The 26636-nt window shown below is 40.5% G+C and overlaps 1 protein-coding gene and 1 pseudogene across 1 annotated transcript; both read left to right on the top strand.

Moving 5' to 3' along the window:
* Window positions 1-1410: 1410 nt before the first annotated feature.
* Window positions 1411-9428, top strand: LOC142408787 (stromelysin-1-like; annotated as a pseudogene).
* Window positions 9429-19720: 10292 nt separating this feature from the next.
* LOC142404350 (interstitial collagenase-like) lies at window positions 19721-26636 on the top strand. Its single transcript, XM_075491032.1, has 10 exons — window positions 19721-19856; window positions 20862-21106; window positions 21385-21533; window positions 21624-21749; window positions 22485-22646; window positions 23016-23133; window positions 23803-23936; window positions 24973-25132; window positions 26048-26148; window positions 26357-26636. The coding sequence occupies exons 1-10, from the start codon at window positions 19752-19754 to the stop codon at window positions 26455-26457; spliced, it is 1401 nt and encodes a 466-aa protein (XP_075347147.1). The 5' UTR covers window positions 19721-19751; the 3' UTR covers window positions 26458-26636.

Here is a 26636-nt window from a genome sequence, read left to right on the forward strand (position 1 = left end):
GCCTCTCCCTAAAGTGAATGCCTTGGTTAGGCGTCTGCTCTCAGGGTAGGAATTCAGTCCTCAGTGACCAGACAACCCCTGCAGAGTCCCACCAGCCTTGCCTGGGTCTGGCCCCATTTCAGCTGCCCAAACCTAGCAGTCCCCCATTTCCTGCCGTGGATGGCCACAAGGCATGCTTTGCTCTGTGGATCCTTGCAGTTCTATTATCCTGCCAGCTCTGTGGAAGGGGGTTTATTTCGCTGCACATGCAACATCCCACGTGCCCTGCAGTGCTGCAGGTGTACCCTAAATCCTGTGTCAGCTCCATGCAGAAGTCTCAGATACAGAAGGCTGTCTTCAATGGCAGTGGACATCACTCTTCAGGATTCCCAGGGCCTTCATCATCACCTCTGCTTTGTCCTCATTTGTGGCAGCGTGTGGAGGGTGTGATTGGGCGCGGAGGAAAAGTGGACCCAATGCTAGAATAGACCTGATGCTGAGTCTCAGCAGTTCTTACCACCTATGGCGGACATGGAGAACAGAGGACCTTCTCCTCTGACTGGGAAAGACATCAAAGAGTTTAATCCAGAAAACCTCAGTGCTTTTTAAAACCTTATGGTAACTATAAAAGAAGGAGACTGTGAAATATGAAGTAATTGGCCAATTCTCTGAGAATAGTGGAAACTGCTGAATAAAAGTGGCATGCAAACACCTTGGCTCAATTTTTATAATGAGTTTAGCTATGCTGAGAAAAGTGTTTTCATTTCCTTGTGGGACTTCCAAGTTTTCCTGCAGACAGAAGGAAGTTTCATCCAGGTGAGAACTGTATCAAAGAAAAACTGCATAAACAAAGCACTGCTTCATCAAACAGGGAGTTACAGCTCTGACATTTAATTTTGAAGGACTCTAGCAAAGGGAAAGATGATGGCACTATAATAGCCTCCAAAAGTACATGCTCCTGTACAAACAACTACAAAAAAATCTAAAAACAAATTTTCTACTTGTAGTCTACAGTTCTGTAACCTTCTGTGAATGTTTTTCCCTTCAGGTACTTCAACAACTTATTTGAAATCAATAAGAACTTTGAATGGAAAACATTAAAGAGACATGCTTTAAGTTTTTGGAGAGTAAGACTACATTTTAATAACTAAAAGGCTAATGAGCTTATTAGAAAGAACTACAGGTCTATTATCTCCTCATTAATCATATTTCCATGTTGCAAAACCTGCGTAAGGGTGGAACCGGATGAAAGGCAGCACTAATCTTTTTTATGGTAAAACGATTGTTTTGCATGTGTTCTGTTACTAACTAGAAATTGTGAGAATCAATGAATCAGGGATTGGAAAGCTTTATAAAGCAAAAGAGTACTACATAAAGGTGAAGCAGGTGTGTGGCAGACTACAAAGAAGACTTTTCTAAAGGCTAGTGAAAATGAGAATGGAGACCCTCCCATTTCTCCTGTTGTTATGTGCAGCACTTTCTTGTGCTTTTCCTGCAGATACAAGGCAGACAAAAGAAGGTGGCATGCAGCTTATCCAGGTGAGGAAGGTAGACCTCTGGGGAGGAGATCTTTGCAGAATCACAGAATCACAGAATCATATAGGTTGGAAAAGACCTTTAAGATCATCGAGTCCAACCGTAAACCTAACACTACCAAGACCATCACTAAACCATGTCCCTAAGCACCTCATCCAAACGTCCTTTAAATACCTCCAGGGATGGCGACTCAACCACTTCCCTGGGCAGCCTCTTCCAATGCTTGATAACCCTTTCAGTGAAGAAAAATTTCCTAATATCCAGTCTAAACCTACCCTGGAGCAACTTGAGGCCATTTCCTCTTGTCCTATCACTTGATACTTGGGAGAAGAGACCGACCCCCACCTCTCTACAACCTCCTTCCAGGTAGTTGTAGAGAGCAAGAAGGTCTCCCCTCAGCCTCCTTTTCTCCAGGCTAAACAATCCCAGTTCCCTCAGCCGCTCCTCACAAGACTTCTGCTCCAGACCCTTCACCAGCTTCATTGCCCTTCTCTGGACACGCTCCAGCACCTCAATGTCCCTCTTGTAGTGGGGGGCCCAAAACTGAACACAGGATTCGAGGTGTGGCCTCACCACTGCCGAGTACAGGGGCACGATCACTTCCCTAGTCCTGCTGGCCATGCTATTTTTGATACAAGCCAGGATGCCATTGGCTTTCTTGGCCACCTGGGCACACTGCTGGCTCATATTCAGGCGGCTGTCAACCAACACCCCCAGGTCCTTCTCTGCTGGGCAGCTTTCCAGCCACTCTTCCCCAAGCCTGTAGCGTTGCATGGGGTTGCTGTGGCCCAAGTGCAGGACCTTGCACTTGGCCTTGTTGAACCCCATACAATTGACCTCGGCCCATCGATCCAGCCTGTCCAGGTCCCTCTGCAGAGCCTTCCTACCCTCAAGCAGATCAACACTCCCACACAACTTGGTGTCATCTGCAAACTTACTGAGGGTGCACTCGATTCCTTCGTCCAGATCACTGATAAAATAAACTTTAGCAACTGTTGAGCATCCATTGCAGTCTTTGGAAGTATTATATAGTAGCTGAGGAGCTACTTCTGCAAATTCCAGTAGAATGAATAACGTGATTATTTCTCGAAATAGAGGAGGCTGCATTCTGTACCATGATGACAAAGGCTTCTTTAACCCTGACTCATTCTTGGTTTATATTTTTGTAGAGAACAATTAAAATTGATGATGCATTCTCTTATGTGTTGATTGCACAAATAATTAGACACCTGAGTCAGCCTATGTTTGATTTTGTAGTTAGTATAATTTTTTACAAGCTTCAAAAGCAAACACCATTGACTGTCCTAAAATGCTTTTTTTTTTTTTCATTAGAAGTACTTGGAAAATTACTATGGCTTTAAGAAATCTTTCATTTGGAAAAGTAATAGTCCAATTACCCAAAAAATAAAAGAAATGCAGGAGTTCTTTGGGCTGAAGGTGATGGGGAAACTGGATTCTGACACTTTAGACCTAGTACAGAAATGTTGCTGTGGATTCCCTGATGTAGCTGGGTTCTCCACCTTTGCAGGACAGCCAAAATGGGCAAAACAAATTCTGACATACCGGTAATTATAGCAAAATTCTTAATGTAAAGAGAGTGTGTTAAACAGCATAAGTTGTAAGAACACAGCTGGTTTTATATCTTATATTTAAAAGGTTATTAAACTGCACACCAGAACTGCGTCCAGCAGATGTCAATGCAGCGATCAAGAAAGTGTTGTTTGGAGCAGTGTGACCCCACTGAAATTCATCAAGGACAGAGGTGATGCAGACATAGTGATCTCCTTTGCAGCCAGAGGTAAAACTCTACGCAACCATTATGAGTTATTGCCAAGTTACTGCCTATATGGAGCAGTTGACCTGAAATGTTAATGATTTCTTCTCATAGATAGCATGTGCAAAGTTCAGTGTCAGGTTGAACAAGCAGACAGAAAAGCACAGTTCCTGCTCAAGGTGCTATGGCTACAATTCTTGACAATCTTTGGCAGAGGGTATAGAGGCAGCTGAAGAGAAGAAGGGAGAAAATAAATGTAATGAGCTGCTTGTACTTCACTGGATCTATACCTAGTATATGATGCCCAATGTGTGCACGAACCACAAGAGGCTTAGGGCTTGTGGGATATACCCAGGCTCAGAGCATTATAAAGGGGGTAGCTCTAGTTACACGCCTGGGATTAGACATGTGCTTTGTGTGAGCTAAGTAAGTTCTAGACAAGCTCAAGGCTTATATTTTTGGCATTGCCCTCAGGGTAGGCTTACCACCAGCCTTCCCTCTTTCATTAACAGTCATGCACACATGTACTCTTCTAGTCGGCTCCTCTGTTCCCACCCAAACATATCCACTCATCTGGGCTACACAGAGTGTGCAGGCACCTCACGTAACCTCTATGTCCTTAAATCCTTTTCTGGAGACTACATTCAAGGGCTTACAGTCTTCCCAGGATCTTGCTTCTGCCATCAACACTTAAATTACCAGTCAGGTTCAGGTAACCACCTGATGGCTGCTGTGACAGACTTTATGAAAATCTTACCTTATGAGCAAAAAAGGAAATATATTTCAACCTAATCCACATCCTCCTCTTTCCTTGCAGCAGCAGGATGTAAATGTCCACCCATTTCGTGAGGAAACCAAGATTTCACTCCTGATGCATCAGTTCAAATTTTCCTAAGTTTTTCCTGTGAAAAATAGAGCTTTTGGCAAATCTGTTTGGAAGGGGAACTTGAAAGTTTACAAAATCAGCAGAACAGAGAGCTTTGTGCATGGCTGAGACCTGTTACCTCCATAACCCCCAGTCAGCTGTGTATAGGACTTGCTCCTCAGGTCACAATGACTTCATCCCCTTTGATGTCCCAGGAGGGTCCATTGCTCATGCATATGCACCTGGCAAGGTGTTTGATGGAGATGCTCACTTCGATGAGGATGAAACCTGGACCAAAAGCACAGAGGGTAGGAAATTAAGGTCTCCAAGCCCTTCCCAAAGCAGGCTGTACATGAAATCAAGGGTGCAGTGTTTGTCTCCTCTCTTCCTTAAGAAGTGCTTAAAAATGGGGCTGATTTGAAGGAGCATTGGGCAGCTCATTTCCATAGCTATAAAAAGCCTCTGAGCCCTCTGGTTTGAAAAGTCTGAACTTCCCCAGCTGAACTTCTGCCATGGACTGGGTCGAGATTTATTTGGGAGGGAGCTGAGGGGCCTGGCAGCCCTCTTCTCCCCATTCCTCCAACCTGCTTGTCTCTCGCTGCACAGTTACATCACCTGCACTGGTCCAGGGTCCTTCTCCCACACTGACTTCTGCAGGATCTACAGATTATTTCCTTGTACTCTACTGTAATGATTTCATTATTTTTCTTTCTGGCCAGAATTTCAGCTCCAACTGAATTTCCCATAGCAGCTACACTTGCTTAGGCAAGAAGTTCTGAAAGCTTCTGACCTACCTTATTTCCTTCATGTTTTCAGGACAAATGAAAAGACACAGCTCTCCTACTATGTGTTTTGTTTGTTGTTTTCAGGTACAAACCTGTTGTATGTTGCTGCCCGTGAGTTTGGCCATTCACTGGGACTTCTCCATGCCAAAGACCCCAATGCTCTGATGTACCCAGTTTATAGGAAATTTGACCCTTCAGTATTGCCTCTTCATCAGGATGATATTAATGGCATTCAGTACCTCTATGGTAATTCACAATTATTAATCAATTAGTGCTTATAATTTCAAAGACTTTGGAATACCTTTCAGTGACATTTTTGTGTACTGGATATACCTGAATGAGTTCTCACTTTAATTTCTTCCATAAACTGCTTCTCTTAGGACCATCTAACACCCACAATGACCAAAGGGAATCTACTGAGATAAAAAGACTCAGCTGAGTCAAAAGATCCTGCACTGCCAAACACCTGTGGCCCCAATTTAACTTTTGATGCTGTCATCACTTTCCATGGAGAAATAATGTTCTTTAAAGACAAGTAAGTCAGCTTTCTGAAAGTAAAATAGCTGGCTATCATCAACAGCATGGAGAAATAACTTTACGCAGAGTATCAGCCATTCTAGGCAGGAAGGCGAGACAGGGAATCAGGATAAGAGTTGGGAGGCAAAAACAAAGAGGGTGGTGGAGAAATGAGGAGAGATAAGTGTAAGAAACAGGGCATGCTTTGAATACGATGGGTAAAGATGGCTCCTCTGAAAACACAGGTTGTTTTCACTTTAGGCTGTAAGCAAGTCCCAAGTATTTGGCATCTGGGAGAATTCAGCTTTGGCAAAAGTCACCACCAGCCCTGGGTACTTGGCACTTTCATTGCTGTCCTTGCTTTGAGAGAGCTGAGGATTTACCAGTCCTGACACAATACCTGCTTGAAGGGCCCCTGCAGTGGTGATTTAGTATAATAATAAAAGGAAAAGATAATTGATTCAGTGCTAAACTCAGACAAACTGTCCCTTTCCAGGGCATGACAGCCCAAAGTCTTGAGGAGAAGGGGTAAAAGATGTGATTCCCCTCCTTTTCATGTGGTAGGGTTGTGCTTCCCTTGGTTCAGACCCTCCCCAAAATCAACATTAAAGTGAGTTTTGACTGCAGAGTTTGGAGTCCACAAAGCCAGTAAAGTGTTATTTTGCAGAAGATCCTCACGCACACCAACCATTTCTCTAAGCCAGTATTGGTAACCCCAGGGTGGGGTTTCATTCCCAAAATCTTACCCCATACCAGCCATGTGAGCCAGGTCTCTCTAGGCTCCCTTTCTGCATAAGGGAAAATAATAACTGTTTTGATAAACCAGTTCATCTGACCTATTTTAGATGTCTGCATCGACATGAGACGAATTCCACCATGGAAATAACTTTCTTTCCATTGACATTACAGGGAGCTTAGGGTGACTAACTCAGGGTACATGGCTGGGTTTAGTCAGATAAATCCTGCCCTGGTTGCCATGATGTGGTTTCATGCATTAGTGTCTGTGAACGTCTGATTTTATTTAAAACCTGTTCTATATTTACGTAAGGCATTTTTGGCACAAACATCCTGCAGTCAGAACAGCCGATTTTAATTTAGTATCTTCCTTCTGGCCACGGCTGCCACCTGGTGTTGATGCTGCATATGAAATTCCTGAAAAAGATGAAACACTCATTTTTAAAGGTAAAATGTTGTCCTTTTATTTCCCTATGTTGTCTTTCCAAGTACCCTGGCTTAAAAAACGCTTAAGCTCTTTCTGTAGGATTCCACAAGCTTTAATTTAGTCCAATAAATTAGTGTATTTCAATCACAGAGATAACAAAAATATTATCCAAGATAAGGAACACGTATCTTATTTTTTAATGTCAATATAGAAAAGTTTTCCTGCCAAAATAAATGTCATTATTTTCCTTTTTTTCTGGAAAATTATCTATTGAATTTAAAAATGATAACACATGCTTCTTCCTAGCTTGTGGAAAACTAACATGAGTATGAAGGAAGACTGACATTTCAGTTTTCATAAAATGTGGTGTGAAGAACTGTTCTTGCATTTTTTTTTGGAATCTAGAACTAGTATGTAGAAAGTTTTCAAGTAACCATTATTTTCTCTCTGCTTTTTTCCATTAAAAGATTAGCTTTCATGAAAAGGACTGTGTCATTCCTAGAAGAAGACTCTGATAACATGTTTTCATCAACTTTTCTTGATAGGGAATGAATTCTGGGTTGTGGGAGGAGAGACCATACTTCCTGGATACCCCAAAAAGTCTACACCCTGGGCTTTTCAAAGGACATTACCAAAATTGATGCTGCTTTTTATGGTGGAAATGAGGAGAAAACATTACTTCATAGCGGACAAATTTTGGAGGTAATATTTCCTGTGCTACTTTCCCAAACAGGAGCAAACATAATCACATGATCAATATCCTGTCATGATTTAGGATGCATTAGTCACAACTTTGGTAATCTTTTTCAGTGTCACAACTGGCTATGGAAAAATATTTGAAAGTGTGCTTTCAAATTTGAAACAGTGCTTTTAGCTTTCCTTTTAATTAATTTCATTATTTAACAGTTCTTTTGTTTGTTTATTTATTTATTTTCATTTAACAGCCTTGGGGAAAAAAGCCATCCTACAGCTCCACAAGTCAGCTCAGCAAATCAGTCAGAACCTCACTGTTTATATAAAAAATGTTTCTGTGGGGTAAGAAGGAGTATCCCACCCTTTTTCCAGTTACTGACAGAGAGTTTCATAAAGCTGCTGATAAATGCCATGTACTGCAAAGAGTTATCTGCTGTGCATGGTTATTACTTCCTCTTTTCAAAACAATCCCTACTGCTCAGGTTTGCGTTACAGGACATATATTGCTAACAACTGAAGGAGGTGCCCCTGTGACAGAAGCAGTAGGTAACATGAACTTTTGCACATGAATGACACAACTTCTCTCTTTCCTGCCACCACAATGCCAAGTCCTTGTACATACAGAGATCATCCTGGAGTAACTATTCAGCCACATATCTGTAGTTTAAGCAGAAGATCAGGCTTTCACATTTTGTTCGAACTTTCATAACTTGAAGGACTTCAGCTGTTTGTCCGATCATTAAATCTCTTACTGAGCAAAGGTATCAATCAGAAGTAAAATGCTTTCAGAAGCCTTCTTATTCCAGCACTGATAGATAATCTGCACTTCACTAAAAATGTAACGGCCTGCTATAAGTAATTTAAGTAAAATGATTTAAAATAATTTATAACTTCAGAAAAACCAGATTTTTCCTGATAAACTTTTCTTACAGAGAGGGAGCATGAAAACAATCTTTTTATAATCTTACAAATCTGACTCATGTTTGAGATAAGATTATCTACCTCTCCTTTAGGTACAGTCTCTTAGAAAAAATATTTAGCGGATTTATGATGATGGTTTGAATATTAGGTATTCTAACACATATCTTGAGCTGATGTAAGCAGAAGCAATTCTTTCAGTGCAGCTAATAGGGTAATAATGATTTATGGCACTTTGTGTCTGTCTCAACGCTACCTAAATGATGCTGACAGTCTTCAATGAACTCAGTTACCTGTGGGTAGGTAGAAGATAATGAGGTGAGTTGTTTGCAGTTTTCATTGACACCAGGTTGTTTATCATTTTTCTCAGTTATGATTAAAATAAGTCAGTCTGTGGACAGGAAGTCCATACCGATAAGAGATGCAGTTCCAGGAATTAATGGGAAGATCGATGCTGTTTTTCAACATGAAAGTGAGTAACTTATCTTAATAAAATCTGTGTGAAATTCTCAGGGTCACAAGGCTGAGAGAGCTTGGACAGAGAGAAGCACTTCTAAATGCTGCTCATAGCCCTCAGGATGACCAACAAGACCCTGAAATAGTCATGTAACACTCCCATGCTTCACTTTACCCCCCTGAAAAATAGTGTTGATATACCCTTGGTGACAGCTTCACAGCTTGAAACGCCAGCTCTAAGGGACAGATTGATATATCTGTGTTTATGTTGATGTGCACCTCACACCACGAAGAACACCACTCAAGACAGCGACGTCTCAACAACATAAGGTCTACCTGCTGTGAGCAAGGCTATCACAGCCTGGCCCTCTGACATAATACACAGGATAAATTTTAATACACAGGATAAATTTTTTGTAGGGTCACCTCATGGGATTCATTAAGTATATTATGCAGTGTGTGCATGGCTGGTTTGCCATGGAAGGTGTCCCCATGCTGCTGTGCACCATTTTGCAGAGGTTACACCTGGGAGCAGATGCTGTTGGCAGTGTAAGTGTAACCAAAGTTTTTGTGAGCTCTTTCTGGATGTTATTAAAATATACTAATCTTTACAGCTCTAATATCATAATTCATCTTTTTTTTTATCCCTTTTATTTCTTCTGTGGAAGAAAGAAATTTGAGTTTGACCCTGATAAGAAGGGAGTTACATGCCTCCTAAAGACAAACTTCTGGTTTCCATATTAAGAAAATGAAATCTGTAATGGTGTTGGAAAGAATGTAGTGTTATTGCACTAGAAACACTTCGGTTTTTTATAAATATATGGAATGTACAGGTACTTCGGCATTAGTAGCAAACCCTGCCCAATCTGTGTTTCTGAAAATAACAGAACAGTATTTAACATACTGATGTGCATATATGCACATAATTAGCATCAGGATTGCTAGCTTACCAAAGAACAATGCAGTTTTTACTTGATACAAAATTGTGTCTTGTTTTATTTTTTCCACTGTCTTCTTTTCACTCTTCGTGCTGTACATCACACTACACAGAGCCCCACCAGCCAGGATTCCATGAGGAAGAGCACTTCTGTTCCTAGAGCTAGGATTGCTTTCAACCTGTTTTAGATATTTCAAAGTTAAGCCAGTAGGCTAATCAAAGCTACCGCTCATAATTACGGAGAGACAGGCAGGAGCTCCAGAGAGCAATCCCTCCCAGCCTGAGGTGGGTGCCTACGGATGGAAGTGCTCCTTTTCATTACTGACTGGAGAGGCAACCTGTTTGAGCAGTTTGTGTTAGACACCTGATTATAGAAAGGTAAGCTTAAGTGTGATGAATCCTACCCTAAGGTATTCGTTGATACATATGCCATTAAAGGCTCATCTCCACAAACACAGGAGCAGAGGGGCACATTGGCACGTAGGGGATCCCCAGTCATCCCTGACCTGGCTCTGCTCCTCTCCTCTCCAGCTGTCCCAGGGGAGCCCCCATGGGCTGGGGGACACCCATCACCATGTGTCAATGGGAGAGGGTCCCCATCACCTCACAGGCTGAAGGGTCACTGCCAGGGGGACAGGGATCAGTATCCAGGGGAAGAGCATTTCAGGATTTTATAAAACTTATTAGGTCACAGTTGAAGGGAACTGTGGGAATGTGCAAAATTTATTATGGGTTGATTACGGGAAAGACCAAAGGGAGGGAAATGGAAGGATCAAGGTAGATTGAGGTGGAACAGGTTTGGGAAAATAGAGGGATAAGTGGATGAAGGGGGCTGGTTACATGCAAACAGGCTGCAGGTCAGTGTGCTTCTTTGGCCATGCCCTACACATTTGGTCCTGTCTTCTCAGTAAATCATATCTTATGTGTGGGTGAGCTCTTTCTACATGTGTTTGGGTGAACTTCAAGCTGAACTGGCTGCTGAGTAGGTTAAGAGGTCTGAGTACCAGCAGCTGGAGCATGGCTGCAAGCTGCAGGGACTCATACATTACTGGGGGTACAGGAGGTGTGGGGGCAGCTACTGGGAGGACTGCATGTCTGAGCCCAGCTGCTGAGGTCATCCACACTGTTTGTATTTCCATGTCGATGTTTCACCGGTGGATGGAAGTCCTCATCAGCCAGAGGGAAGGAATGGGATAGGGCCACTAGTCCTTTTCATATTTGTCCCAGTGCTCCATGTTTTCTGTCTGTGATGATCTCTGTGGCCAGCCTCATGGCTCTCTGGACCTGGGGGACAGACATGCAGCAGCTGCCAGTTCAGTACTGCTGACAATAATCTCCCTGCTACTGAAGTCAGGCATCACTTTTGGTAATGTTCCACAGGGGCCCATAAGTTTTCAGATGGACAGCTAGCAAGATCTAAGGTCGTAGAGTAGGTATCTTTTTTTTATGCATGCAGAAAAATCTCGCTCAGTACCCACTGTCTCCCCCTTATGAGACAAATTCCCTAAAAAAAAAACCCTGAGAAAAGATAGATCTACTATTTAATTCCTCTTCTCCATGAATCACAGAATCACAGAATGATTGAGGTTGGTTGGACCTCTGGAGGTCATCTGGTCCAACCTCCCTGCTCAAGCAGGGCCACCTAGAGTGGGTTGCCGAGGCCCTAAGTGGCCTTTGGAGATACTACTTTTGCACATATCCAAAGAGGGAGACTCCACCACCCCCCTGGACAACCTGTGTCAGTGCTCTGTCACCCTAATAGTAAAAAAGTATTTCCTGATGTTCAGAGGGAACCTCCTGTGTTTCAGTTTGTGCTCATTGCCTCTGGTCCTGTCAGGACAAGGCAACTGTATTGTATTTATACGTACGATTGTCTTGTATGAATGCAATGAGGTATTTCAATACATTTTAAGGAACCTTTTTTTCTGATGCATTTTTAAAACCTCTAGTAGCAGGACTACTCAAATAGTGCACTCCAGTGTGGATCTAGACACTGAGCAAATTTTATCTGAATTCTATTCAAGGTCCAAAACATATTATGGCACTCTCAGTCTTGCAAGACAAATGCTGCTGCCACTCCCTGCTGTGGAGGTGGCAAACAAGACTTTGTTGACCAAGCAGAACTAGAGTAAAAATCATTAGTTTTAATTACAGCACCTCCAGAAAAGGAAATGAGTAGCTCTGATTGGTGTCTGATATTGCCAAGGTCAGGGAAGACTGTTCAAGTCTTCTAACTTGAATGTTTCTATTGAATTTAGTAGGAAATATTTCAGTTCTGTTTATTTGTTCTTTATTATTCACCTCATGCTGTTCTTGTTTTCTAATTCTGGTTTTCCTTCACATTTCTGGTATGGCTTTTTGAGTGGTCTCACAGCTGCAAGACTTAGTCAGTCCATGGTCTCAGCTATAACAGTAAAAGTCAAAAAGATGCATGAACGGTTTGGCTCACACTTTATGGATTTTTAGTTCCCTAAGGAAGATTCTAACCATCCTGGGTTTGAGTGGTTTTCTTCAGTTGTTCCTACTGCTGATCCTCCTCTACAGTATCTGTGCCCTCCATAGCACTGCCATTGTGGTTAACTGTACTAGACCATGTTATTTTAAATGGGATAATCTCTTCTGGCTCTGATCTTTCCAACTTTTTTTGGAAATATTGTCTTTCAGATGGGATTATAGTTCTCAGAGCAAAGCTGGCTTGTCCTAGACCTTTCATGATTGTTTTGTAGTTTTCTGGCTCCCAAATACTTATCTGATTAGTTCTTCCTTGGTTTTGATGATTTCTGATTAGTCAGGACTCTTTCCTTCCTTATTTCACTAACTGTGCACACAGATGATCATACCAATTGTTGAATATGAAGTCTTGGATCTGTAGCAGAAGTAGAGCTTAACTGACTCCAGTACTATCTATCTTAATATAATTTAGCTTTTTTAGTGTTGGATGTTGGTGTCTTTTTTTTCCTTCACAATTATTATTTTGAAAATCTCTGGTATTACTGTCAAGTCATCCTCATCATTTGAGTGAAAGCAGGCTTTTGAACTGAAGGTCATTGACCTATATTCCATATCCTGTACTCTTCTGAGATACAGTTTGAGACTTGGACTCTGAGTTAATATATTCATTGTTTGTGGTACACTCAGTCCAAGCATTTCAGTTATGGTTTTCTCAGTCTTCTAAATACATCAGATTTTTCCATGCTATAGCAAATTTCTAGCCTGCTTGCATGGAAAATTGGGTTAAGACAAAAGTCTCTTCACAAGGAACAGGCTTATCATGTGACTCTCCTCTAGAATTCAGATCACACAAATTACTTTGTTTTCTTCAATATTTTATTTATAATGATGTCATTTGTTGTGGTTTTCACTATCGTGTCTTGGAGGACATTTTGCCTACATCTGAAGGTATCTATTTGCCTTTTGTTTGCCAAGGACTCCATAGTGTGTCCATCAGACACAATCCAGGAGGTCCAACATGGAAGGCCCGACACTATCTACCCCAGGAAAAAACAGTTTGGTTTGGATGGGTTTTTTCTTACCATTTATTGGTTTCTTGGTTTCACACACTCACCCTGCCTGGAAGCGACAAATGCCCTTTGATATTGTTCTTGGCATGATTATGTATGTATTATTACAATAGGTAGGGCTGTGGTAGTGAGCGAAAAGCTATTGTATAATGATTTGGACACCCAGAACTAAAAGACTCCAGAGATTTTACTGCCTAAGTAAAACAGAGAAAGGTAACTGATACGTCCTGGCAGAAAAGAAGAAAATTAAAATGAGTCCATTTAACTACTGTTTGCAGGAAGTTGTTCCTGGTGAAATGTTGGCTTGGGTTTAAGGAAATGGGGGGGGAAGCCCTTTCTTGGTGACAGAAGCATCAGATTTCTGGGTTCAGAAGAGCTGAAGGCAACTCAGAACTGCAAAGATGCATCTCTCAGCTGCCATTGGTATTCCAGAGAAAATAGTTAAAAGCTGCCAAGGTGCAGACTTTGTTTCCAGATGATTCCCTGGCAGCCTCTGAACTGCCATCGGGCTGGTATCCAATCAGCCCATTCACGTTTGCTCTCTGCCAGCAAGACAACTGCCCTTGCAGATTCACAAGTGGTAGCTGTCTCACAGGATGTTTAGGCGTTGGGGCCATGCATCCATCTGGGAGTCTGTGAGCCTGTAGCAATTCCAGTATGTCCCAAATGGTCCAGAGCCCCAGGGCATATCCAGATTTATTTTGTAGATCAGTGTGGAGACATTGATCTCTTCTTGCTGCCTCTTTCAGGGCAAGTTCTACATCTGCACAGCTTGTGTGACAACTGCCAAGTTTAGAGGCAAAGGACTTCAAGCTGGTAAGGTTGGCTCTGCAAGGCCAGAGCCTGTCTGCCATCAGGGAAGTCATGCCCGGGACACAACAGAGCAGGTTCCCATCCCAGGCAACCGCTCACCTGCAGGAATGAAGAATGTGATTTGGTTTTCCTGTTCACAAAACAGGTGCTTGGCATGGAAAGTGGCACTCCTTTCCTTCTCTTTTTACTGAAATCATTGATGATGCCATGCCTGAGACTGTGCAAGTCACTAAGGTGTAACTCAGGCACTGCCCCAATCTGTGACTCTTCACGTTGAATTGCTCTTCTACAATAGAATAATTAGGACTGATTCAACACCTGACATCCTGAGCCCTATCAATGGTGGCATTTGGACTTCAGCGTGGTTTGAACTATACCATTGTGCTCCTAACACTGCCCAGCACAGCACCCTGGTTCGTAAACAGAGTGACTGATCATTCTCTTGGAGCAGAATCAACAGCATTTCTATAAAGGAAATGTTTAACATTGGGTGTTGTTAAGCCACGAGCTTGTGCAAACTTTAAGACATCTGACTTGGAGGGTTGCCTTTGGCTTTTTCATCTCGGTATTAAATGTACTTGGCTCATTAAGAGAAAATTCCTAATGAATTCTCTAACTTCATGTGAATATCTGGCAACCAGTTGAATATTGCTGCACAGAGACATGGTTATATCTTTGACACTTCAGTCTTTGCATGAAAAGTGACATCCTCCAAGGAAAATAGCTCGTTTCAGGGTAACATTCTGGGTTTGCAGAAAGATTTTTATTTTGTTGCTTCAAAATAGATTGGAAACACATGAAGAGATTAAGATATACATAAGAGCACACAATGGATGTAAAAGTACTTCCTGCAAGAATGATGACTGTACTTTGTAGTGCCACCTGCTACTGAGAAAGCAATTGCAAACATCGTTGTGACAAATTATAATAGTAAACAATTCTTAGAATTATGAAGTACCACTTTTAATTTTTGTAATATTAAAATTACAGAACTACCAATCAAAGTTCCCTTTTCTACAGTAATTCTGTAGAATTCTGTAATGAGAGCCTTTGATTTAGGGAAGCCCCACTATGATTCACACTGTGAATTTATTTTTTCATTATTTAGTCAGGGTGTGAGTGGCAGTTTCTCCTTAGGGAGAGAAGGATGAAAGCCATTAAAACATTTTGAAGTAGTATCAGATATAACTAGGGGAAAAGGGAAATAGCTTGAAGACTCAAATGCAAGCCCTAGGTAAGTGAGGTACAAAGTAAATGGAAATCACTGAGACAGAAAATTGTTCGAGGCTGGGAAACTCTTCTGGGGAAATATGTCTCCTCGTACACTGCTGCCTAAATGTCCTTTTCAGTCAATGCTGGAAAGAAGAAACATGCTGGATAGACCTCTGGCAGTGCTTACATTCCTATGCAGACTTAATGAACAAGGAACGGTGAGTAGAGTACCTAGAAAAGGGACACTTAGAGATCTCTTGCCTCAACATGAACAACAATGGTGCAGTTTTGCTGAGGAAGAAGTGTGCAAATAAAGCAGGATTAATGCTAATACAGGGAGACACAAGCCTGTACTGCCTGGGTGTACAATGGAAAAACCCTTGAAAACGCTGGCCCTTTCTTACAACAGTGTCTACCCTCTCACCCAGTTTGGGTTTAGCAGTGACTTAGCAGATGGGTCCCAGACCTGGCGGGGTGATTCGGGGTGACCTGAGTGAGGTACTGATGCTCGTGGTCCATGCAAGAGCTGCCTCTGAAGAACAACTCAGGGGAGGTAAGGGCAAAGTTTACCTCTCTTCATTGGTTACATGGAGATTTTAGGCAAACTTCAGGCAGGGTCAATGTGTTAGGAGTTGTCCAGTTCTAGTACCCTGTTAGAGGTGAAGCTGCTGCAGCTCCATGCCCCCAGGACCAGCCAGCAGCGAGGCTGAGCAGGTATTCCCAGTAGGCACATGCACACACATGTACACACACATGCACACAAGTACACACACACAAAGACACTATGGATCCCCCAGCAGCTGGGCTCAGACACCCTGTCTATCCAGTCCCCTGCTGCCTCACGCACACACACACACAAACAGGTCTCTCCGCTGACCCCAGACCCCATAGCCTCCCCAGTTGCTGACTTGGGCCCCTGGTCCCTCAAGTAGCCAACTGACAGAACCCTGGTCTCTCCAGTATCCAGCCCTGGCTTATGGTCACTTTGACATCCAGCTCCCAAACTCTTACCCTACTCACTGGCTCATCCAGCTGGATCCTCATTAGTCTTGCACACATAGAATCATAGAATCATAGAATCATAGAATCGTAGAATCGTAGAATCGTTAAGGGTTGGAAAAGACCTCTAAGATCACCTAGTCCAACCGTCAAACGAACACCTCCATGCCTACTAAACCATGTCCCAAAGGGCCACATCTACACATTTTTTGAACTCCTTCAGGGATGGTGACTCCACCACCTCTCTGGGCAGCCTGTTCCAATGCTTGACCACCCTTTCAGTAAATAAATTTTTCCTAATATCCAAATATGTACTCAATTGACATGCATGCATGCCAGTCTCTCCAGTTGCAGCACCACAGACACAGGGGCCTCCAGTCCCTGGCCCCACCCCAGGGGCTGTCACTGAGACCCACACACACACCCCTGCACACAGGACAGAGCCCCTGGCCCAGAAAAATAGCTAGAAAGGGGGGTTTAGTGAGAGGCCGGAACAGACACTGTGCCCATCAGGTGCAGGTGCAACACAACGATCCCACAAGCAAAGTGAGGGACTGTGTAGACACCGGTTGGCACTCAGTAAAAATCCTCATGTATTTCAAGGGGTCTCAGTTTCATTTTGGCATATTCATGTCTCCTTCTGTTGGGTTTTGAGTTTTTTTGTCTGAAGGCAAGTGCTTGAAAAGGAGAGGGTGGCAATGTGCTGGCTGCCACACCATCGGAAGAGCAGATGACTGAAATGTCTCCTTCCCTCGTTCGAGGGAGATGTGCCGAAGGACATGCAGTAGGAAGCCAATGCAGACGGTGAAACGGGACATGACTTTGTAGTCCAACACTGTGGAAATTCCCAAGACGGAGGGAAGCCACTGCTTCTGCTTCCTCTTCCTGACGCTGTTTAAGGTTTTTCACTTGATGACTCTTCAAATACATAAACAGCTCCCACAGCTAGTGCTGTCGTCCAGGACTTTCTAGTCCTGCCACTGGCTGCCTTGAAAAGTAATTTATTTAAAGTTTCCTGGAAAACAACCAGATGTGTCCTCTCACCCTCTGCCTGACTCAATATCCTCTTGGTCACATTAAAATTTGGCCATAGACCCTTTGCAGAAATGTGCAAGGCAGCAGAACCTCTCTGTGCAAGCCTCAACACATGATTTCCTAATGTTCCCGTCTCAGCCACTGGACGCATCTGATTAATCTGCATCTCTTCTTTGCCTGTATGTGTTTAAACATGCCTATGATGCCTTCAGCAAATAAAAGAAAAAAGGATAGAAGAAATAGGGAGTTAACTACTCCTTAGGAAAAGAAAATAAGAAAGAAACGGAGGTATTGAATCGGGAACTACATAAACCAGCCTATGTTAACACATGAAGGAGAAATATTTACGGGGAAATAACACTAGTTTAGAAACAGAATTAGAGAAGCTAAGCAGCATTTCACAAATCCCAGGATCATGTGAGTTGTAGCAAAGACTTTGGAGAAGTATCCAACACACACAATTCTTTTTGTTAATGTCTGAAAATCAAGATGGATTAAGAATAATCAGCAATGATGTTTCCTTGATTTATGAACCATGAGGCTGAATCTCCTTACATCTACAAAAGCTGTACCCTTTGAAGAATTACTGTCCTAGTTATTTCAAATACCAGCACTAGACTGTTGCTTCTGCTTTTGAAATGTCCTGTATTAGCTTTAGTCAATCACTCCAGACAAGCAATGTGACTTGCATTGGAAGGTATAAAGGAATTTGCTTTTCCCAGGAATGATGTCTGCTCTGCTGAACCTAGACATAAGTAAGGGGTGCTATACTACAGTGACTGTAGAATCATACACTAAGTACATTATTTTTCCCTGATGTTTGGGAAACTAAGTGAAGTACTTCCCAGCACAATTAAAATTTTCACCCTGTATTGAGCTCCTTCAGAGCAAAATTTGCTCATATATCAGAAAAAAATGATAATGGTACATATCTGTATTTCTCCCTCTCACAAACATTTGCTGTTTCCCTTTTCAGGTTTCCAAGGAGGCTCTTTACCTCCAACAAGGACAGCAACACCAAAACCATTCTGAAAGACGTCCAGCCTGTACTTGACAGCTTCCAGGGTTAGCAAACATGCCTCCACTTCAGGCCATCTACTCTGGTGCTTAGCTGTCCTTGCAGTTAGAAATGTTTTCCTCAATGTAGGCGTCTACACTGTAGGTTCCCACATGTGTCCTGGGTATTTAAACTCCTCTTAGCATTGATAAAGACCTAGCCAATACAGTCAATGAAGTATAGAGAGCAATTAATCTCATCTTAAAGTCCATGTCATACGGTCAGTTGAATCACTCTCTAGAATCCATTATCCAAAATGGGAGCTTACACACCCAAATAGCTTATGCATATCTACACAACAAAAACACTTAAAGCTGATTCCACCTCATTACTCATTTGCCTGTACTTGAGACACCCACCTGGGGCTGGCTGCCATGACACAGGAGCTATGGAGACCTATGTCCTTCCAGGGCATCCGGAGGTCAGGTGGGATTCCCTAGAGCATCTCAAATAGCACTAATGCTCTGGCAGATGGATCCCAAATGTCATGTCTAAACTTAATCGCTGTTGTTTAAGACCACTCGAGAGTCTTAGAGAACAGTCACTGCTTCCCTTTTACGAAAAACCTTTCATTTATTTAACAGCATTTATCATGGCTCCTCTCCCTCTTCCTTCCATGAAACAGTGAATACAGAGTCACAAAATGGTTACTTTAATCTTCCTTTCCCACACTCACAAAAATTCCTGTTGGGCTTCATGGAGTCTTTCTGACCAGAGCTCATCTCTCTGCCTGGATCCAAACAAGCTATTGCAGCTGAGACCTTATCCATGCTGGCAAGAGTATAAACATTATTTTACTTACCATACATATGGGAACCCAGTTTATGCATTCCAGTAACATGACTGATTTTTGTTAATATCAGTCAAAAGATTTGAATCACTTTTCTCAGTTTTGCTGCCATCATAAGATTGCTTTAGATAGACCTTTTAGTTAGCTGATGACAGCCCTCCTGGAGTTATGATGCTGATTATTCCTAGACAAGATTGGTTCTTTGTACTGTCTTTTATATTTTATTATTACATATTATGACATAATATGCTATATTTTATTAAATATTAAAACGTGTCATATATATAGCATAATGTTATTCATTATAATACAATATGTTGTATTATGTTACTGTTATATGTTATTTCCTATTATTTCTCCAGTTTGTCAAGACCTCATGCCATAAATAGTCTAAATTCATGATTCAAAAAAACCTATGAAATGTAGCTCCATGTTTTACCTGAAAAACATTTCCTTATTTATTAAACACGCTACAAAATTGCCCAAAACAGAAGGCTCAGGCAAAATAAGGATAGTAACATTAGTTAAACACATTGCATCACTACCTGATGATGAAACTGTTAATCATAATTTTTACTAATCAGAGGATATTATACAGCATGAGTCAGACTGTCACTGATTTACAAATTAGCTATATAAACAGAGCTGGGAAGCATGTTCAATACCTCAGGAGTGAAACTGAAGCAGACAACCTTAGACAAGGATGAAGACCCTTTTGCTTCTCCTGTTGCTATATGTGGCCATCTCCTCTGCTTTCCCTGTGGCTCCAGAAGTAGAAGATGAAGGAAAAACCCTACAGCTTGTAGAGGTAAATAATTTTCAGTGCATTTCTAAGTGAAACATAAGGTAGTCTGAGAGATAACTATAATTGCAATTCTTTTCACAGAATATGGCTTGAAATTAAAGATGTACCATTTTGCAGAGGTTTCAAGAGAAAGCTTTTCCTATAAATCTAGAAAACATGTGAAAATTATGTGGAACTTATTTACCCAAAAGTAATCTGAATATTGCATAACTTCACTTTTGATGTGGTCAGTAACGTAATAAAAAAACTACCGAAGCTTGAGTTCTAGCAGCAAGGCTCTGTGGCTGTTCAGAAATAGTCAAACTCAGCAAGTGAATGAGAATTTCAGAATGTGCTTTGAAACTTGTGATATGACTGGTCTCAATAACATAAGTGAGGAAACTTGCTTGAAGCAGGCATGTGTTTCAATGTTTTGCCGAATGGATCTTTTATGGAATACTTTGAAAAAAAAGGGACATCTATGAGAAACACAACACTTATGTAGACACAACACTATTTATTGGAGACAACATTGTTGAAATTTAGTAGGAAGACCTGAGTTCCTAATATCATATTTTGTAGCTAAAAATAAATGGCATGATTTGCCAAGTGCTGACTCTCTAGTAGTAGTCACCTACTTTGTTGGGAGTTCTGGCTGTGTGGAGTCTCACTGCCAATCTCCACTTCCTTGAATGAGACCAGTTATAAGCTTCATCATAAGTTTTGCCGTTAGAGTAATCAGGCACCATAAATAATGTGGTATTAATTATTATTAGTAAATATTAGATTTTAAAGACATTTCTTCATACATTCCATCAGTGAAACAAGAAATTCAGAAAACTATATGAAAACTGTAAGTTATATCTGACTCTTCACACCAATTCCTGGAGGAAATAGGCTGTTCTTGCTCCTGGGAAACACAGGGCATGTCAATATGGGAATAGTTGATGACTACTTAGAAAATTCAAGTGTGTCTGAAGACAGTACTGATATGCCACAATGCTCTTCTTTTTTTAAACTCTGGTTCAGAGTTATCTACAGAATTTCTATAATCTTCAAAGGGATCACCAGCCTCATTTAAGAAACAAGCATGAAAATCCCCTTGCTGCAAAGCTCAAGGAAATGCAGGAATTCTTTGGACTACAGGTGACTGGGAAACCTGATCTTGACACTTTGGAGATTATGAAAAAACCCAGATGTGGTATACCTGATATAGGGCGATACATGGTCACAGCAGGAAATCCCAAATGGAAAAGAAATAACCTGACATACAGGTAATCTTTCTTAATCTGGTTCAAAAACACATAAATCTAACATCTCAACTTTGGGGGGTCTGAAGTAAGTACATTACGCCATATACGGACATGCAGAGTGATTAACCGATTTCTGGAAGAAGACAGGCACTCTAGAAGGTGGTATCTAAAATGAAGCCATTATCAATTTTCATTCATGAAAGATATGTCTAAGATTTCTGACTTTTGCACAAGTTATTATTTTTCAGCTAAAATGCTGTATTCTTAACAATATATAATATATTGGGTTTGCTTTGAAGGATTTTGAATTACACCCCAAAGATGAGACAAGCTGATGTAGATGAAGCAATCCGAAAAGCTCTCAGTGTCTGGAGCAATGTGACACCATTGACATTCCAAAAGGTTGAGGACAAAGAAGCAGATATAATGATCTCTTTTGCTTATAGAGGTAACATTGATATCTTTACATATTAAATAGCCATCTGCAATCATAGAAATAATTTAGGATTCTAACCGATTTTTTCCCTCTTCTTTTTAGACCACCAAGACAACTCTCCTTTTGATGGCCCCAATGGGCAGCTGGCTCATGCTTTCCAGCCTGGTGAAGGTATTGGTGGAGATGTGCATCTTGATGAGGAGGAAGCCTGGACAAAAGATGGAAGAGGTAAGGACTTTGTCACTGGACCCGTTTATATAGTTTTACCTCATACAATCTTAGCGCATGTGATGCTTAGTTCATGAGCCTGATTACCAGCAAAAAGTGAGAAAAAGTGGCAGAACTAGTCCTTTTAAATTGCTTTGCTCTTTTTTTTTTTTTTTCATTTGTAGGAATCAATTCACAGAAAAGAGATTTTTAGGTCATAGTGGTTTACAATGGCAACTAAGTCAGCACTAAAAAATACTGGTTTTGTTCGTATGAAACCTAAAACTTGGATACAGGAAGATCTGGTGGTAAACTTCTCAAGTCAAATCCTTTATCTTTCTTAACCTAGCACTTTAAAGTTTAGTGCTAACTAGGGTATTCAAGTATCACCAAAACTGTCATCTCAGTGTTTGTTTTGAAGGTTTTTTTTCTTTTGGATCACTGAACCTCCACTCATTGTTGGCATGATCCTTGATCTGAGCAGTTCATGTGATAGCAGAAGAAACGGTTTGTGTTTAAGATACAAGGACACTAGAGAAAGGACAATGAGACCACAATTAAGGCCAGACATTCTTTAAGTACTCATATAGCTCTACTGTTATAATATTTTTGAGTTGTGCTGTTGACAGCATTACTTACAGCCTCTCTTGTACCTGCAGTGTATTTTGGGAGGACGCATAAGTGTTTCCCATTTAGTCAACTGTGCTCAATAATGAAACAGATTTTACCTTGTTTCGTATGATTTTTATCCTACAGGTTACAATTTGTTCATTGTTATTGCCCATGAGCTTGGCCATTCGCTGGGTCTGTCTCATTCAAACGATCCTGGAGCACTGATGTATCCAACTTACTCCTACACAGACCCCAATGAATTCCTTCTTCCTCAGGATGACATTGATGGCATTCAAGCCATCTATGGTATGAAAAAGTATTTTTATTTAATATTTCTGCTTGGGAGTCTGGTAAAAAGTAACAGGAATATATTTAAAATATGCTTATTCCACCAAAACAAGAAGTTTAACTATTGCTGAACAATGGATAACAAAAGAGAGAAAATTCCTGGAAGCTAACTTCAGCTGAAGTCCAGTTTTGTAAAAAACTCATTTTGGAAAAGATGAACCCAACCAGTTTTTTCAACATTAAAAGCCTGCTTTTAGTGACAGACCCTTAGTTTAAAACCATATGCCTTCTTATTCTCTGTAAAGAGGGTTCTTGGCGTCGTCAGAGACCTTCTGAACACTGTCTTTATATTTCTCCATACTAAAAGATAAAATATTCTTCCTATAGGACAATCTAATGCTGCTGTGCAGCCAACAGGACCCATAACTCCACAAGCTTGTGACCCAAATTTGACATTTGATGCTATTACTACCCTACGTGGAGAAATAATGTTCTTCAAGGGCAGGTAACAACAGTAAGCATATACATTATCTCTTTAAAGTGTTCAGTAGTTTAAAAAAAATCTGTAATCCATGAGGGAAAACTGTCCTTTTGGAATGTAGTACAAAGAGAAGCACTAGAAAAACACCATGTATTTACACAAGTGAGAGTTCTCAAATCATTAATCCCAAGAGCGCTAGTTGACGAGAGCAGTGAAGGAGATGAGGGCTTGTAACTTGTTTTCTAATTATTCTGCTGCTGTGGCCACTGCTGCAACAGACTTGTCTCTGAACTCGATTCAACTAATAGCAAAGCAAGAGCATTCGTATGTCCCTTAGCAACGTGTCTATGGGTCCACACCTTTCTGGTACTCCTCAATACAAGAGCGGAGCAGAACTGAAAGCACTGTTATGTAGAAAGATGTCTGTTAGGTAGTTACTGAAGCCAACTCTTAGCCTGCTTGTCCTACAGAGAAATAGAAGGGCTAATATTCATCTTGCCTGATTTTTATCATGTAACTTGAGGTGCTAAAGTTAAGACTGCAGTTGCTGTAGATTTCCTTTACATTCAGCGGAGGGGGATATTCACACCCAGGTACCCATCTCCCTCTGTTATACTCCAGGAGCTATAATAATTATTTTGCACTTGTGATAGGAGTGGAACTATTTTATTACACAAATTTTGTTTAAACCAGATACATGCTGCGCAAACATCCTGCGAGGGCAGAGACAGAGCTCAATTTTATCTCACTGTTCTGGCCAAAGTTACCATCAGGAATTCAAGCTGCTTATGAAAACGTTGAGAGGGATGAAGTTTTACTTTTTAAAGGTAATGGAATCTGAAATTCTCTACTTTTTCTGACCAGTTACTCCCTGCTTCTTTGCAAACTATGCAATTACAGAAGTCAAAGTGTTTTTAGGGAAGATCAGTGAAACAGGTAATCTTACAAATCTGCAAATAATTAAACCAGAGGATCATAGAGTTATACTGTTGTAAGGGATCTCCAGAGGTCATAATCCTGAAAACTTGCCCCTCTGTTATAGTTAATGCTCTGAAAAACAAGACACGAAAAGAGCTTCCCTTCTTCAGGTCTAGTTCTCTTCAGCTAACAGCATTTCGCTTTATGCAGAAGGATTTTTGCTGAACTCAATTGGCAAATACATACATTTGTACACTACTGTTACTGATATACTTAGTAGTATTTTGTGGTATTTTGAAAAAAAAAACAACAAAAAAATATTGGTGGAAAAGCATACTGTGAGAGGAAAATTGTTCACTGAAAGAACAATCAGTCCTTTTCTTTAAAGGTCTCAAATATACTTTAAATGTCTCAAATAACTTCATCATGCACATATTACAGTACATGATATATTACCATATATGAATATGTTCTTTGCATCTAAAATTACCAAAGCACTTTGATTAGACATATGCCCTTCTTAATAGTTTAATTTAATGCACATTATCTAGTTTTCAAAATATTATATGGTTCTATAATCAAATAGCATATTTCAGGAATTTAATAAACTCAGTATCCCAATCCAATGTCAGTGGATTAATTCATGAACCTCCAGCCCTCCCCAAATTGTTACCCAGACAAATACTTTATATACATTTGAAAAAAATCTGGGAAAAGTACTATCCATACACCTTAAAATTCTAGTGTTTTACTCATAAAAACAAAAGACATTTCCACTGTCTTCATGATGTAGTCCCAGTGTAAGAATTGGAAACGTTTTCTAAAGTAATAAACTGAAAGGAATAATACTGATATCTAAGACACATTATTTGCTACCCATCTAAAACACAATTAAATGCTGTTTATAAATAGCAAAAACAAATGAAATGTGCTTATATTTTTCAGAGGATAAATATTGGGTTCTCAGGGGATATGACATTGCACCTGGCTATCCTAAACCAATCTATCGTTTGGGGTTCCCGAAGACTGTTAAAAGAGTTAATGCAGCTTACAGCGATGAAACCACAGGAAAAACATACTTCTTTATAGCTGACAGATACTGGAGGTAAGGTTTAATGTTCATTTACTAGAAGGCATATTTTCACTTGTCCCTGAGGACTGATGTATTACTATGAAATTGAAGTGCAATGATATTTAAACCAGGTATATTCCAGCAATTTAAACAGGATTCTCTGGAACTTTAAAAAATTTAAGCATTTGCTAGGAAATGTCAACTTATCTATAGGATTTTTTTGCCATTCATTAGATTCCTGTGGCAGGAATGTAATTACTTGCAACTTAATGAAACATCTGCCCAATATAAGAATGATTTTCTGGTAAATTTTTCACTTTTTCTCCACAACAGTGCTGCTCTTCTGTGCAATGTTGTGATGGTGTCCACTTTTCATTCATATTTCAAACAAAATGAACTGCTAATAATAAGTGTTGTAATTGAATTTCTCTATGAACAAACTATAAATATTCTCCAATTGTACAGTTGGTAGTATTTATAATTCAAACGTAGATCATGACGAATTTCAGAGAGTAATTTTGTTTAAGTAGGTGGTCGACATTAACACAAGTATGTTTCAGGACTGTGCTACAGTTTTCTCCCAAGTTTTATGTTTTCCTTTTATACTGACCTGGATATCCAGTGCCTCAAAACAGAAACTCATTTTATGTGCAAGTGATGGCCAAGGCTCTGGACAGTCCAGAAATGCATTAATAAGGCTTCACTGGCTGCATTCCCAAGGTCCTTGAGAGCCTTGTTACAAACTTTACCTAAGGCAGGATTTTCAAGTCTCAAGACACTCATAATGTGAGAAGCTTAATACATGACAGGAAGAATCAAAATCTACTTTAGCTAATCTTTATAAGACTTGTTAGTAACAGTAGAGTTGCTTATGTGTATGAATTTGCTTTAGACGTTCAAAATATTGTCTGCTTTCTCACAAATTGTAATGATGTTTCTTGTGTTAAGATATGATGAAAACAAAAAATCCATGGATCATGGTTATCCCAGGAAAATATTCTCCAACTTTGGAGAAATTGGCAGAGTTGATGCTGCTTTCCAGAAAGATGGTAAGTTAAACATAACTATAATCTGGGGTTACTTGACTATTTGGGCTTCTGTAGATAGAATCATTTGTTTTCAAAAACCTTTTCTTAACCTTAATGAGATGGAAATGAAAAATAGCAAGTATACATGGACTGTTTATGTTGGGTATTTTTCCAAAATACTGAAAAGAAGTCACCTATGAAGTATAATTGGATTAAATTTTATTTCTAGGCTATGTCTACTTCTTCCATGGAACAACTCAGTTCCAGTTTGATCCTCGTGCCAAACGGATTGTAGGCCAAATGAAGAGCATCAGCTGGTTTAATTGTTAATTGCAATGTTTTTCCATATGCGCACTGTATGTTTTTATGTGCTGAATTTTTCATCATTTTATGACTATCAAGTCAGAATGGATTTCTGCCCAAATTCTGTGGGAGTATAGTCTTAATAATCCTTTATTGTGAAACAAATACATTTATATAATTTATCACATTTCACCTGCTACATTAAA

Source organism: Mycteria americana, chromosome 1, assembly GCF_035582795.1.
Source record: "Mycteria americana isolate JAX WOST 10 ecotype Jacksonville Zoo and Gardens chromosome 1, USCA_MyAme_1.0, whole genome shotgun sequence".
Lineage (NCBI taxonomy): Eukaryota > Metazoa > Chordata > Aves > Ciconiiformes > Ciconiidae > Mycteria > Mycteria americana.

Excerpts from the sequence above, each read along its gene's own strand:
- LOC142404350 (XM_075491032.1), top strand. The coding sequence starts at position 19,752 with ATGAAGACCCTTTTGCTTCTCCTGTTGCTATATGTGGCCATCTCCTCT. Across the intron at positions 19,857-20,861 it reads AAACCCTACAGCTTGTAGAG|AGTTATCTACAGAATTTCTA; the intron begins GTAAATAATTTT and ends ACTCTGGTTCAG. Across the intron at positions 25,133-26,047 it reads ATAGCTGACAGATACTGGAG|ATATGATGAAAACAAAAAAT; the intron begins GTAAGGTTTAAT and ends TCTTGTGTTAAG.